At 32.0% G+C, this 13,698-nt stretch overlaps 1 protein-coding gene across 1 annotated transcript; it reads right to left on the bottom strand.

The window, feature by feature from the left end:
• Nucleotides 1–3,230: 3,230 nt before the first annotated feature.
• DopEcR (G-protein coupled receptor DopEcR) lies at nt 3,231–13,215 on the bottom strand. Its single transcript, XM_068763902.1, has 4 exons — nt 13,194–13,215; nt 7,572–7,748; nt 5,441–5,685; nt 3,231–3,827 (listed from the first exon to the last, which is right to left on the bottom strand). The coding sequence occupies exons 2-4, from the start codon at nt 7,744–7,746 to the stop codon at nt 3,231–3,233; spliced, it is 1,017 nt and encodes a 338-aa protein (XP_068620003.1). The 5' UTR covers nt 7,747–7,748; nt 13,194–13,215.
• Between the last annotated feature and the right edge of the window lie 483 nt (nt 13,216–13,698).

Here is a 13,698-nt window from a genome sequence, read left to right as displayed (position 1 = left end):
TTGAAGATCATAATGGGCAAACTTAAAAATACACTTATATGAATATGAATATAATATTGATATGTTAAATAACAGAATAATATAATATTTATTTAAATTTAAGTACCTCGGAGCTTAGCAAAAAAAACTTAACCAGCTTTAGCTTCTAGTTAACATCTAAGCTTGATTAAATTTAGAGATGTACATAATCGTATTTAACTGAAGTAGGCATAAATGAATTTTTTTTATCAAATCGCGCGACTACTGATTAACAGCTCTATTATTTGAATTACTTTCTATAGTCAACGACACATGACGATGTGGATTCTGATAAAAATGATAAACATTAAAGTTGTGGACCAAAAAAATTATGACACTTCCTAAAATGCTACCGCATATAACTCTCAAGCTATATAACCGATCTAATCGGTTTCACATATTAATTTTTAATTTAACACAGTTGTTTTACATGAGATATGAATTATGAAAAACAGATCAATACATAAGAATTACATGTTTGAGAATTTTTAAAAATAACTATGAGATTAAAATGCTTTATATCTTATTGTTTAGTTTTAAACTTAACAAGAACAGGCAGTTCATAGAAACGCCGAATGCTTATTCTATTGTGTAAAATTTTTATTTAACTTCATTTATGTTATTTAGTAGCCAAAAGTTTTCATAAAAACTATAACATCAAATTTAACTCTAAACAGATCTTAATTTCGAAAAAACAAATTGTCTGCATAGCTTTACAAAATTTATTGCGTGAATACAATTAAAAATTTTGTAATATTAATACACAGAGAGCCGGTAAATAATAAATAAAGCCGAGTATATTTTAAAAGTAAGATGGCAGAAAGGCGTTGCAACAAACGCCATATACATACAGAAGCCCGTCAACGACAGGTTCAATGCACGGAACCTGTGCTCGCTGCGGTCTAATTCAATAGTAGGTTTACGTGTACTAACATATAAATTGATGAACAAGCAAGCCACTTCCGCACCAAATGGTATTTATTTGCCAAAGGTTGCCAAAGAATCCTTATAAGAATTGTGAACATTAAGATCGTTAGATCTTGTATATATTATGATTCGTTAAAATATAGAGTGTTAAGAATTGGAATAGACAATCTGGCAGTCTGGCGTTCTGATTAAAAATCAACGTATTCGCAACACTTTGTGGAGGAAGAGGATACATTTGAGAGTAAAAGAAGCGAAACAGAAGCAGTGAGTTGACCATGTTACGAGAGGAGATACAGGGACACTACATTTCTGATTGAGAGGAAAAGACGAAAATTATTTAAAAAGAAAATCTGTTTAGAGGACGGTTTTTGAAGAATCTCCGCGTATGGTACAACCTCAGAACGAGATCTATCTTTCGTGTAGTAGTTTCTAAAGTTAAGATCGCAAGACAAAAGCATAAAAATAACAATAAATGCTTCTGAAAACTGTATTGATTTTTTGAAATAATTACGTTTTAGAATTTGGCAGAAATATCGTGAATCTTAAAAAAAGTCTTATTTCTTTTAAATTACATAAATATGTTTAAATTTGTTTCACATCAAACATTGAAGTTGTTGCATAATGTCTGGCAATATGTTGCTTTAATTTAATAGTAGAGTATATAAAAAAGAATAAATGTTTAATGTGATGAAGACAAAAGAAATTGATAAACATTTCCATTACACATACAATGCTATGCACAAGTTTAAATTACTCAATGGTTAATTCGACCAGAATCCTATATTCTAGGTAACGAAGTTTCAGTTTTTAATATTATTTATCTATGTATTAAGCATAATATATGAAAACTATCTGGATTAACAATTTTTCTCTAACTATATTGCATATATTAACGTCCTTCTTAATTTAGAATATTGCTTAGCAAGTATTTTATAAATATCAACGATTGAAAATTGCTTTAATTTTGTCTGTTTATTATTATGACTCTAAAATTACGAGAATTTATAACACGCAATAACAATATCAGGCAGTGTTAGTGTAGAGGTTACTATCAAAGGCAAGTTTAAGACCACGCGTAAATAGAGCTAATGAATTTAGTTTTATGAACAAGAGTATCGATTTTATAGTATACAGTAAGATATAACTAGGATCACATGTACACACCATAAAAATAAATCCAAAGTCATTGCAAAATACATGTAGAATTTAAATTGCGACTATGGAACCAAACTTAAATAAATATTTACAAAAAAAAATCCTAGCTTAAATTCTACTTAATAATATCAACGATTATAATTTTTTGTACTTATTCTACTTAGATTAAAATTACAACAAAGCACAGAAATATTAAATGTATATCTAAGTTTAACTATGAACTGGGATTTGATAGTAGAATCTTACAAGTATTGAATTTAATACGACATTTATAAAATTAAAATTACATATTACTTATCTAATAAATCAAGTTTTTCGAAAGATTTCGTTGTAATTATAATTAATAAATTAATTTTATTATTAACAATTATAATTTAAATTATTCGTAAATAGAAAAAAGAAGATATGTTTCAACTACTACGTTAATTACACTAAATTATTATATGAATACGAAGCAATATTTAATTAAAATCTATAAAAAAGTGTATTAGAATATATGATCTTATATCTTATTTACCTAGCCAAACTTATAGTAATATAGTCACAAAGCATTTGGTAATTGCAAATTACATAATAGTATTTGTTTGTAGAATTCATGTGTTAGTTATCGTAAAAAAATGTGCGTAAGAGAGAGGAAATAAACATTTTTACACGTAAATAACGTAACGACAATTATAAAATTATTATTTTGCTTATCGAAGGCGACATGAGTCAAATTATGATAGTGTGTTATTGTATATAAATATGGAGCATGCTAATGGGGCGTTAATTTTTACTTAAATAATAGAAACATCAGTAAGCATAAAATATAAGTTATGCCTATTATCTATATCTACGTATAGAGATTAAACTATTTAGGAGACTTTCATTGTGATTTTGTTGCATGGAGAAAATATTTGAACCGGATAGCGAACAGTTCAAAGTGATAAATTGCTGCCAATAGCATTTGACCTAGTTCTGAATCAACCCGCTAACGAGTACCAATAATTTAAAATTCCGTTTAAACATTTTTAAAGTAATTGAACCTTCTACATATGATATAAATGTCCTGTTTACAATATTAATATTTTTTTTCCAGTTCAAATTTGAAAACACGAAAACTATATAATTTTTTTGTTTATTACGATAGTTCAATCGTCATTATCCATTCCAATTAGTTCTGCTTGAAGACGTCCCTTTGTACGGCAACAAGCTGTTAAGCAAAGGATTCTAAGAGCCAAACGGAATTGAGGGCTAAATGAAATGAGAATGACGATTTTCCAAAAAGAGTTGAGTATTCCCAACCAAACCACGCCAAAATGCAACATAGGAATTTTTATTTCGTTATCTGTAACATACTCGTAAGATTTAACACCAACGTAAGGAGCCCAGGACAGCCAAAAAGCAGAAACAAGCACGAAGCTCATCCAGTGGCTTGGATTGGCAAGATTCTCGGCTAAAGCTGTAGCATACTCTTTGTCGTGTATCGGTGCGCCACTGTTAAGTTTCCTTTTCATCGAGAAGATGTAGAAGTAGTTGTAGACAATGGAGATTACGCTGGGGCCGAGCACGAGGATGCCAAGAGTTGCGGTGTAAGCGTACGTTGTCCCCCAGTCTAGCATACAGATGAATGTTTCCTTGTCGAAATTCGCTTCCTTTTTGTAGCCGAGAAGAGGTGGACAGCACAGCATAGCAGCAGATATCCATGTGAAAACCATCCAGCATTGGCTACGTGTGCGAGTTTGTACCTGGCCATAATAACCACGCGTTAAGAGTGTGTCAGACGAAGATTGTAATCCTAATGGGTAAAGGGGCTAAAACGTGCAAACTAATCAATCGTCTGTTTTTATATTGTTCACTTGATTAGCCAATTGGTGTTTGATTTATTCATTTCTTATTTCAAAATATAACTTTTTCGACATTTGTAAACACACGATTTAAATACATGCGTATTTGATCAACTTTTCTATTATAGCATATATATATATATATACATTTATTCATTTTTAGGGTCTGTCATGCGATGCATGATGTAATTTAAAACAAATAAACAGCCTACAGAAACATTATATTTCTTGCTAAAATAACATTCTTATTGTAAAACAACCACATGGTGTTATACAATATTCAGTTTTTTTTTTTTAATTCTAGCAAGAAAGAAATGTATAACACGGATATTATTTGAAGAAAAAGCAAAAGGAGAAAGAATTAAAAGTTTAAAATTCATCACATGTTATTTCGTGCAAAAACATAGTAGGGGAAAGCAAGAATATAAAAAGAATCAAAGAATTAGAATTAAGTTAGAGAGAAGTAAATGCAGTATTCCTTTCCAAAGTTATTTGCGTAAAATGGATAAACTACTCGACAAATGAGTATTAAATGCGTATAGTCTTATACTAATGGAACTGCTTCATCGGTTAAATGGACTCAGTAGCAAATTTAACCTAAATGAGTTTTCAAAGCAGTATTTATGCACTAACTTTGTCGACCTATAACGAGAAAATTAATATATTTGAAAAAGTTTTATGTGTGTGTTTTTTATCGCTGTCAATATTTTAATCGACTATATTTATTTAATCGATTTTATTCGATAGTTACAGTCAAACAGCCGCAAACTTTGGCCAATAGATTTGCGACCCTAAGATGAAGGACAACCTGACTTTACTAAAGTTAATTACAATATGCACGTCTTGAGTTATGTGTTCTGTTTATGTAAAGAACATTTATGTTGATGTATTATCAAGCTAATTGCTTTAGGTTTTAAAAATTATGTAAGCAAAGAATGGCTCTTAGCTATTCTAGATCTACCAATTTATGTCAACGGTATACCAACCAGGTTTAATTCTTGCGTAAGACATCTAAACATGTTGCAATCTATGCAAAAATATTTATTTAAAATTGTTAGATAACATCTTAAAAGTAAAAACTTTACAGTGTCGCTCAACGAAATCATTGAATAATACTTTAAAATTTTAAACGCGTTTTATCTTATAACCTTTACTAACAGAAAGTAAAAATTCATGTCTTCTTATATATAATATAATTTATGACTTTACCCATACACGGCGGGAACACTCGGCGGCTATTAATGTTACGATTTACGGCGAAACAAAATTTACGAGATTCAGCGACGTTGCAAAGCTTTTTTAACTCTATGTTCTACTTAGCATTCTGGTTCTCAATAATGTATGTAACAATGAGGGATATGTTAATGGATCTAGGTAATCTAAACCACTAAATGTATTCAAGAGAAATGTGTTAACCTTTTAAGAACCAGAGAACTGCCGCAGTTAGACGAGACGCACAGTAGGCGATATTCTAAGTAAAGAAATATAAAAAAGATAACTACCGTCGCACTAACCGTCTCATATCGGAGAGGTTTTCGGACCGCTAGATAGCGATCCACAGATATCCACATAAATGTGTAGACCGAGACGGACCAGAGGGTAACCTCTACGTAGCCGGCTAGGCGGCACATGAGATCGCCGAACATCCAGCGGCCTGTTATAGCCGGGTAGACGGAAAGAGGAACCACGAAGAGCCCGCAAAGTAGATCAGCGACGGCCAGGGACAGAAGATAGTAATTGATGACTTCGCTCGAGAGTCCTGTAAATTAAGACATAAAATTTATTGTGCACAATATTAAACACAATTGGCGTTTCTGAATACACATCTTAATTACACAATATGCTATTGTTTATACTAATCACGTAAATACTAAACAATTAAACTTTACGGTTGCTCGTTTATGTAATCAAGTGTGGCTTACATAAGGAATTGACGAGAATGGAATGTATCAAATGCTATTAAAATGTAAATCTGTCGTAAAGCTATAACAGGTGAGGTTTACGTGGAAAAAATCTTTCAATGTTCAACGGGATTCTTTAGAATATATGATAGATTTTGACTTTGCACTTGAGTTATCAACGGAGGTAGAGACAATATAATTTACTTATTACTTTTAGCCCATAGATATCCACTGATATCTATGGAGGGTATATCATAATCGCCACGCTTGGCAGACGGATTGGCAATAGTATTGTGATATTAAGGCACGCAGACAACGCTGCTGTCCATCCTCTGAAAACGTGTTGGCGATCCTATATAATTAACATACAAAATATGAATCATATAAGATTATATCGTCGCACTCGCACGTATAACGATCGCAAGACAGTCCAGCCAGTGTTGTATTATTCCTTCTTTGTCATCATAATTTCAGTCGTAAGTTGTTAACAGTTCCGTCAGCCCATTGCGATTTTTAAATTATCATAGGTTCACTCACCACTAACCTAATTAATAGCAATAAATAAAGCTATTGTCCCATAAATTACATCTAGTATTCAAAAGAGGAAGCTAAGCCATGTTCTTTAATAATTTTTATGAAATACTAGCGTACTACGTACTAAAGTCACAAACGTTTGCCAGTCTTTAAGATGTTTGATCGACTCAAACCTTAATAAATAAAAAAATGTAATTTCAAACACATACCAATAATACATATACATTATTATTTCTCCGTAATGAGAAATGGCGTAAATAAATAATGTCAATGTTTTTTAAATGCGGTAACATGCGACGGTACAATTGGGCCATGTGAAAACATTGATTTTTAAAATGTTCACAAACATTCAACGAATATATCTACGATTTATTTATGGGTATTGCTAATGCATGCCTGTCTGGAAATAGAATTTTAGTTCCATAAAAACCTTATACAAAGTGTCTGAATATGTAAAAAAAGATGCATGAAATCGAATATAAAAAATTGTTCCAAGAAATAAGGAATAATTTTTATATATAAAGATGTCTGTACAAAGTCTAGTTTTTCGCGGCCTTAGAGAGAAAGACATTGCCTGTGAGAAAAGTCAGGGGTCAAGGAATCTAATCTCGATATTTGTTTCTGGGCCGGTTTGAACACGATTAATTTTCATTTTTAGTGAACATTGCTGACGACAGTATTCATATAATGTTTGCTTGCACCCAGTGAGGACTATAACCTGCAACTAACAATCATTTTCTTTGAATAAATTTAATGTAATGGGACAGTTTGATAATTTCAAAGTGTTCATCTCTAGCATGCCTCATATTATAATGAGTGGTTTTACTGATAAAATAATTGTTTTTACATACATTTTAATTTCATCGTCATCATTATATCAGCTACTATATATATATATATATATATATATATATATATATATATATATATCTTCTCATATATTTAAAATAAGACTAGTTGGAAACGGACTGCAGTGTATTTCGACCACTATAACAATGACGTCAGTCCAACTTGTGGATGAACGTCGTATGCGGCGCTTGTCGTTCTATAATATCCGCTTCTTATAATTGACCTAATATGAACTGTCAATATTTTATTAATAAAGGTGACCGAGAATCAATTTTATTATAATAGGTGAATATTCTTATCTTTCTTTCTTCATGTTTCGGCAGATGTAGGATGTAGTATATAAAATGTAAATGTTTATTACCTTTGAAGTTAAGAAAGGCTGCGATGATAAGAAGATTGGAGACGACGATGGCAACGCCCATTACAGCGATGACTGCGGCCTGGGTGAGTGACTCTAGTGTGGCCAAAGGGGAATCGGCCACACTGACATCAGCCCCTCCGGCCGCTCCTCTAGCACTGGTCATTCTGGCCGGCATACCTTTGAACAATCAACCAGTGCTTATCATCGGCGATATTATTAACATTTACTGCTAAATAGTAATCTAAATATAAAGTCACTGGTCTTATGCTTCTTGATAAATTTTTTATAACTTTTATTTTTCAAAAAATCGAAAACGTTATATTTTAGACATGTTATAAGAACAAAAGCTACACGATCCGTATATAATAGGGAAGTGGGTCGTTTCGTTGTTTTTGATTACCTTTTGCAGTATTCTGCGATAAACCTACGGGTCAATGAGTGAATGGGTAAAAAATGTCGTCACCTTCATAGTTACAGTGTGGCAAAACGAGGCTTTCCAATTTATGAATACAAGATTTTATTTTTACTGCCCTACATAAATCGTTACTTGGACTGGCGAATTTTATTTCTAGATATTTTAAGATAGGCTTATTTCACGCCAGGCTGCATATAGATATTATAAATTACATAACAAGAAATGTACTTTTCCAATAATTTTATACCTTTGTCATCTTACCACAGCTGGAACAGGAGTTTTGGCTACACATAATTAATATAATAAAACCTTGTCTAAGTGAAGAATAGTTATGCATATAAGAAATCGACGTGCACAAGTTACACGAAATAAAAACAAGCTTAGCTTGACGTGCCAACACAATCTTTATCTAGGTTACATAAAATTAGTAACTCCTTTGTTGGCAACTGTATGCGCTTTCACAATAAGCTTACCAGAACTATCAAAAAATCAATTCATTTATTTAAAAAAATACTTCAATTCCTACTACTATGTAAAAGATGATAAGTGATATTAAAATTAGGTGAAAATTGTCACAAAAAATATCCATCTTTTATGGGTTCGCGTTTGGAATAGTCGTATTTTTTTAAGTTACCGGATAAACATATAGGAGAGCTCTTTGCGTCCGTTTTCTCTTTACGTCCACGCGTGATCTCTATAAATGATCATGTTTGAAAACATTAAGCTTCTCTGGGGAAAAATGTGCCAGTTACATTTCTATGCAAGGCACATACGAATTAAAGGATTTCATATGTACAAATTTGTAATCACAACAAATTTTGGTTTCATTCCGTTATATTACTTCAATATTTATTTGGTGCTATCGCCACAGCTTTCCAGACACGCAGCAGTTTTAAGTAATACTTAAACTGCAATTACGTTTACCTTTACCAATCGAACTCCTCTCCTATTAAAATAATTGTTAAACAATCGTAGTAATGTTGCTTTTTTTATTCCAAAAAGATATTATTTTTGCACTTGAACGGCCTAAATAGTTCTGTTGGTTAAATATAGATACTTCTAGCTTTCATCTCTAGGGCAGAAAAATTAACTGTCATTTTGTTTCTAATTATTTTGTTTACCGGGTCGTGTCCTCATCTTAGTAGAGTGATCTTTAGGTATATTTATTTCCAAGGGCTTTTGTCCTTTCTATAATTCAATTCTATTATTACTAGACGTCTTAATAATCTGGAAAATAGAAATAAGTCTGATCTAGAAGATATCGTAGCCATATTCTGAAGGATTATTAAGAATTTTCATATCATACCCATCCAATCAAAAACTTCTTCCAGAATAGAATAAAGCTTTTCACAGTGGGACGTTCCTTGCTGAAAAAAGGTCTCTCCTATAGGTTACGAATCCACATCTTCTTAAAATTGTGTTGTAGTTTTAATATGTTGCCACAGCTAGTACGCTGATTATGACAAATACAAAATAAAAACCTTGTTTATATGTAGAATGGTTGAATAGATGAGAAAAATACCGATGAACGTACAGTACGGTTGAATAAGGCTTTTGATGTATTTTTATTTCTGAGCCTCCTCTCATATATTACAGGATAATTAATTTCACAATACAAAATTTATGAAGAATATCCTAAAAACAAAGGTTTCATAAACGTTGTATCTGGAACAACATGTAAAATTATTACTTCTGTTTAAAGTTGTTACTTTATTTCTATAGAATAATCAGCTGGTCCAGATATTATTATGTTAATTCAAAACTGGCAGCCGCAGTAAATTGAGTCAGAAAGTCGCAGCCGCAGTGCCTCCAACTCTTTATTAGACCCATTTAAGAAATAACTAGATTTAAATTTTATCTTCGTTCCAGTTAAAAGTAAATGTCATCTTTATTTATTGCTTACCTATTGTTATTATTTCATTTCATTTTTTCAAATATTAACAAATATTAAAATACAGTTAGGAATGTTTACACCAGAGCAATAGATTTTTTTTTATGTTCTACATGGTGCATGCTAAATTATGATATGGATATAACATAATCAAACTGAAAGAGTTACCCCTGGGTTAAGGATATACAATTGAAGGTTTGCATAGTAAATTCCATTTCGGGAGGTAAAGCCGAAGTAAAAGGGCTGTACTCTTATGTGAAATTTAAGTTATGAAGACATTTAATTGGCATTCTCTACTACTAAGCACAAATTGAAAACCATGATGCAGAGGTAACTAATATGCTTATATATTCTCAATAAATATTATTACTATTTATTACATAATTGTTAACGAAAATATATTTTAAAAATGAGATATGACGTAAACATACATTTTTTATACATATATGTATACATATACTATCTAATTCGTAAATGCGGAGAAGTTACGATAATACTTCCGCTAATGGGTCTCGGACCTTTATTTTAAACATAACTTGTTGACTCTTTAATTCTATTGGGATGTTTATTACAAAGCTATTTATACGTTTTGGACATAAAAATATAAATGAACGAAGTCAGATCTGTGTGTCATTTCAGCTCATAGACGGCCGTTGCAAGGCGTATGCCTTCTCAATGATACCTATGGGAGATATACCATAATCGCCGCCCTTATCAGACGAGTTGGCGGTCGCAGTGTTGTACTCCGGTACACAAAGGACGCTGCTGCCCATCCTATGGTAACTAGTTTGTGAGCAGTAACAATCCTATATAACGTATGCAAGAAGTGTAAATTATATATGATTTGATCTCAGGAATCGAACTTACTATCACAAGTCACAGTCCCCTACCGCTGGGCTGCCACTACCCATACTATGTTCATTCATGTTTACCAATTATTTAATAAAACAAACATTATCAACGACAACCACTCGAAATGTCTTGAGGTTAGGTTAGCCCAGCCAAGCTTTGGCGAGTAGTTAAAGAATTACTAAGCTGACGTTAAATAAGTTAGCCTAAGTTAGCCCACAGTCTGTAGAACTTCAAGCAAGACCGGAACCAGAAGACTGCGCCAAGTCTAATCGTGTTAGTTGAGTTGCGAAAAATATTAACAAATAGGATTAAACATTTACGAGTATATAGAGATATACTAGAGTCGGTCTTACCGCTCGAAGCGATCTATACCAGACAACCTTTAATCTGTTTTTAAGGCACCACGAATGGGATTAAACAAATACTCTCAACAAAAAATTATATCGATCACCATAAATAAATATTTATTATGCATATAAAATGTCAATTAAATATTCGTTTTCTTTTATTTATTTATTGACAACCCTTCAACTAATTTACATCTTAATAATTAATAAAGCGGGAACAAGTGTAGTTTATTCTGGCTAGCTATGTGAATAGGCTAAATGAGAATTTAGGTTACATATTTTTCATTTGTACATTTGTTTATATTATAATTCACGTAAAAACATTAACAGCGTCTACATATGTATTTGATGAAAAATGTCACAAGGCTTAATTTGTAGGGAATAGTATCAGATTGAGCTCCCCTATTGATATCCCCTATTCAATTTAAAGTTTTTTTTTAAATTTATTTCTATTCTTTTTTTGGGTATTTCTTCTATTGGATACCTCTCGTTCTCTCCTATCGTATTTATGAGACTGGGTATTACAATTTTATTTATAATATATAATATCTGTAATTATAAAACTAATTAAATTTCACAATTGAACAATTTTTGCTTAATTGCATAAGTTTCTGTTTTGTTTATTTTTGTCTTATTTATTTCACATTGATGTTTTTACCAGACCTGGACTATTTTCACCGTTAATCCTATTAATTACGTACTCAATTATCGCTCTGCAACATTTGAGGAACGCAGGCCTGTCTTCGTTACTGTTTACCAGTGAGGCGATACTGTCCTAGCTATTTTTTTTTCCTAGCAGGAATTCGAAATCGCATCGGATTATCCGAATACAGGATATTTGACCACCAGGTGCACTACAGTCTGGTACACCTCCGGCTCACAAAAACACGAGGGTTTCCCCTAGCCTAACCTTAATTTAAAAGTTTAATTTGGTCACTTTTACATAATATTTAACACAGTAGTAGAGCAATTCATTACCAAAGATCATTACCACTAACTAACACACATATATGATTAATGGTTATGTTATGTATAGTTATGTTCGTTTGTTTGTAAATATGTATTTTTTGTACACGTTAACTACCCATTATTAGTACTTTTACCTTTTCCATACTATTGTTATCTGTAAGAGATTGCCTTGTACGAGTATAATAAGGCCGCCCATTGTACTTTTTGTATATTATTGTAAAACTTATTAAATGTATCTTAACGTGTACAATACAGAATATTAAATTATATTATATTTCTTAATTTATCATAATATTTCAACTCTCACGTTAAATTAAGCATGTGCAGTATTGTAATACTGTACACCATTGCCATACGTTTTTAATTTCTTATGAATTATAAGTGACTTTAATCAATAATTTTCTACTTTAGTGTATTATTACGAATATAATGTCATTATCGAATTAAGTCAAGGTACTGCGTAAAAAAGAAGGTTAGCACCATGACACCACAGTAGTATTTGTATTAAAGGGTTCTGCGGCGAATTTTTGACAATATGTACAAAGCAAATGCAATGAGATCGTAAAAATAAAGTTAAGTATCTGGTACTATCAATATTTGACAAGTTCACTATTGCGACGCTAATTAAATTAAATTACGTAATTGTTATGTCGCGATAGATTCGAAATTACCGCTAACATAACGTTGTATAGAATTATTAAAAATGCAAAAGCTTATAAGTACAAAAGTTTGTGTTCAGAATGTGTTACCATGAAAACTGTTATGAAACAAAGTCACTTATTCATGTATTGATTGGGTCAATAAATACGTGAATAGGAGATTAAATGTTCATAGCTTTGTAGCGCCGTCGATTGTTCGAATTTGCATCTATAAATTTTAACAGGTGTGTGAGCGCGCATTTTTTAAATAATGGCACTTAAAAAGCTTTTGTGGCGTTATTTGTTAGCTCTTTCCCTTTGTTATTAACACAAATAAAAAATAAAAAATATGTGAGCCTGAAGGTTCTGAAGTGAAAGAGGACAGACGATCTTGTGGAGATTGTCCAGAGACCTCGGATTCTGGCCGGTTCTAACCGGTCCTCCTAAAAATCTATTGGTGAAGATGATCAGTGTTTGAAAATAAAAGTATACAAAGTTTAAAATACTCACCATCAATCGAAGTAGAGCTTGTGGGAAAAGCACAGAACAGCAGCGGCCATACCGTGAATATGTGCTAGGACTTTCGGGACCTGTGGGGTAAAAAAGTTGTTTTTTTTTGTTATTCTTATGAACAAAATGTTTCTGTATTTGTTTCTAACATTCATAAATAAAAATGTGTGTGTAAAACACACGTTTATTTATATATTACACAGAAGTGCGTGCACACCCCCGCACATGCAGAAATTCCGACCGATTGGTGTCTAATGGAATTATTAGACCACCAATATATGGTAAGCTTTGAATACATTGAGCAGCTAGGAGATGCAGAAAACGTGCTTCTCGGAACTACCGTCTCAGCACAAACTGAGCCTTTTTTCGTCTAATTTATCCTAATCTCTTAATTAAAAAAATTGTAGCAGGCATTTGTTCTTCCCTGTTGTGTTTGTTCCTCATAATCGTGTCCATCTTAAAACGCCTTGTTGAAATGAATGACGTCTTCTTTTTATGCCATTTT

The sequence above is a fragment of the Battus philenor genome, unplaced genomic scaffold, assembly GCF_028537555.1.
Source record: "Battus philenor isolate CCGP_79_NKW_IND1 unplaced genomic scaffold, ilBatPhil1.0.hap1 SCAF_1, whole genome shotgun sequence".
NCBI lineage: Eukaryota > Metazoa > Arthropoda > Insecta > Lepidoptera > Papilionidae > Battus > Battus philenor.
The sequence above is the reverse complement of the archived record's forward strand: the minus strand, read 5'-3'. Positions and strand labels throughout refer to the sequence as shown.

Bases quoted from the DNA above. Each gene is read 5' to 3' on its own strand.
- DopEcR (XM_068763902.1), bottom strand. From the start codon at position 7,746: ATGCCGGCCAGAATGACCAGTGCTAGAGGAGCGGCCGGAGGGGCTGAT. The intron at 5,686-7,571 runs GTAATAAACATT...CTTAATTTACAG, and splicing joins AGCCTTTCTTAACTTCAAAG to GACTCTCGAGCGAAGTCATC. The intron at 3,828-5,440 runs GTTAGTGCGACG...TATTATGGCCAG, and splicing joins AACCTCTCCGATATGAGACG to GTACAAACTCGCACACGTAG.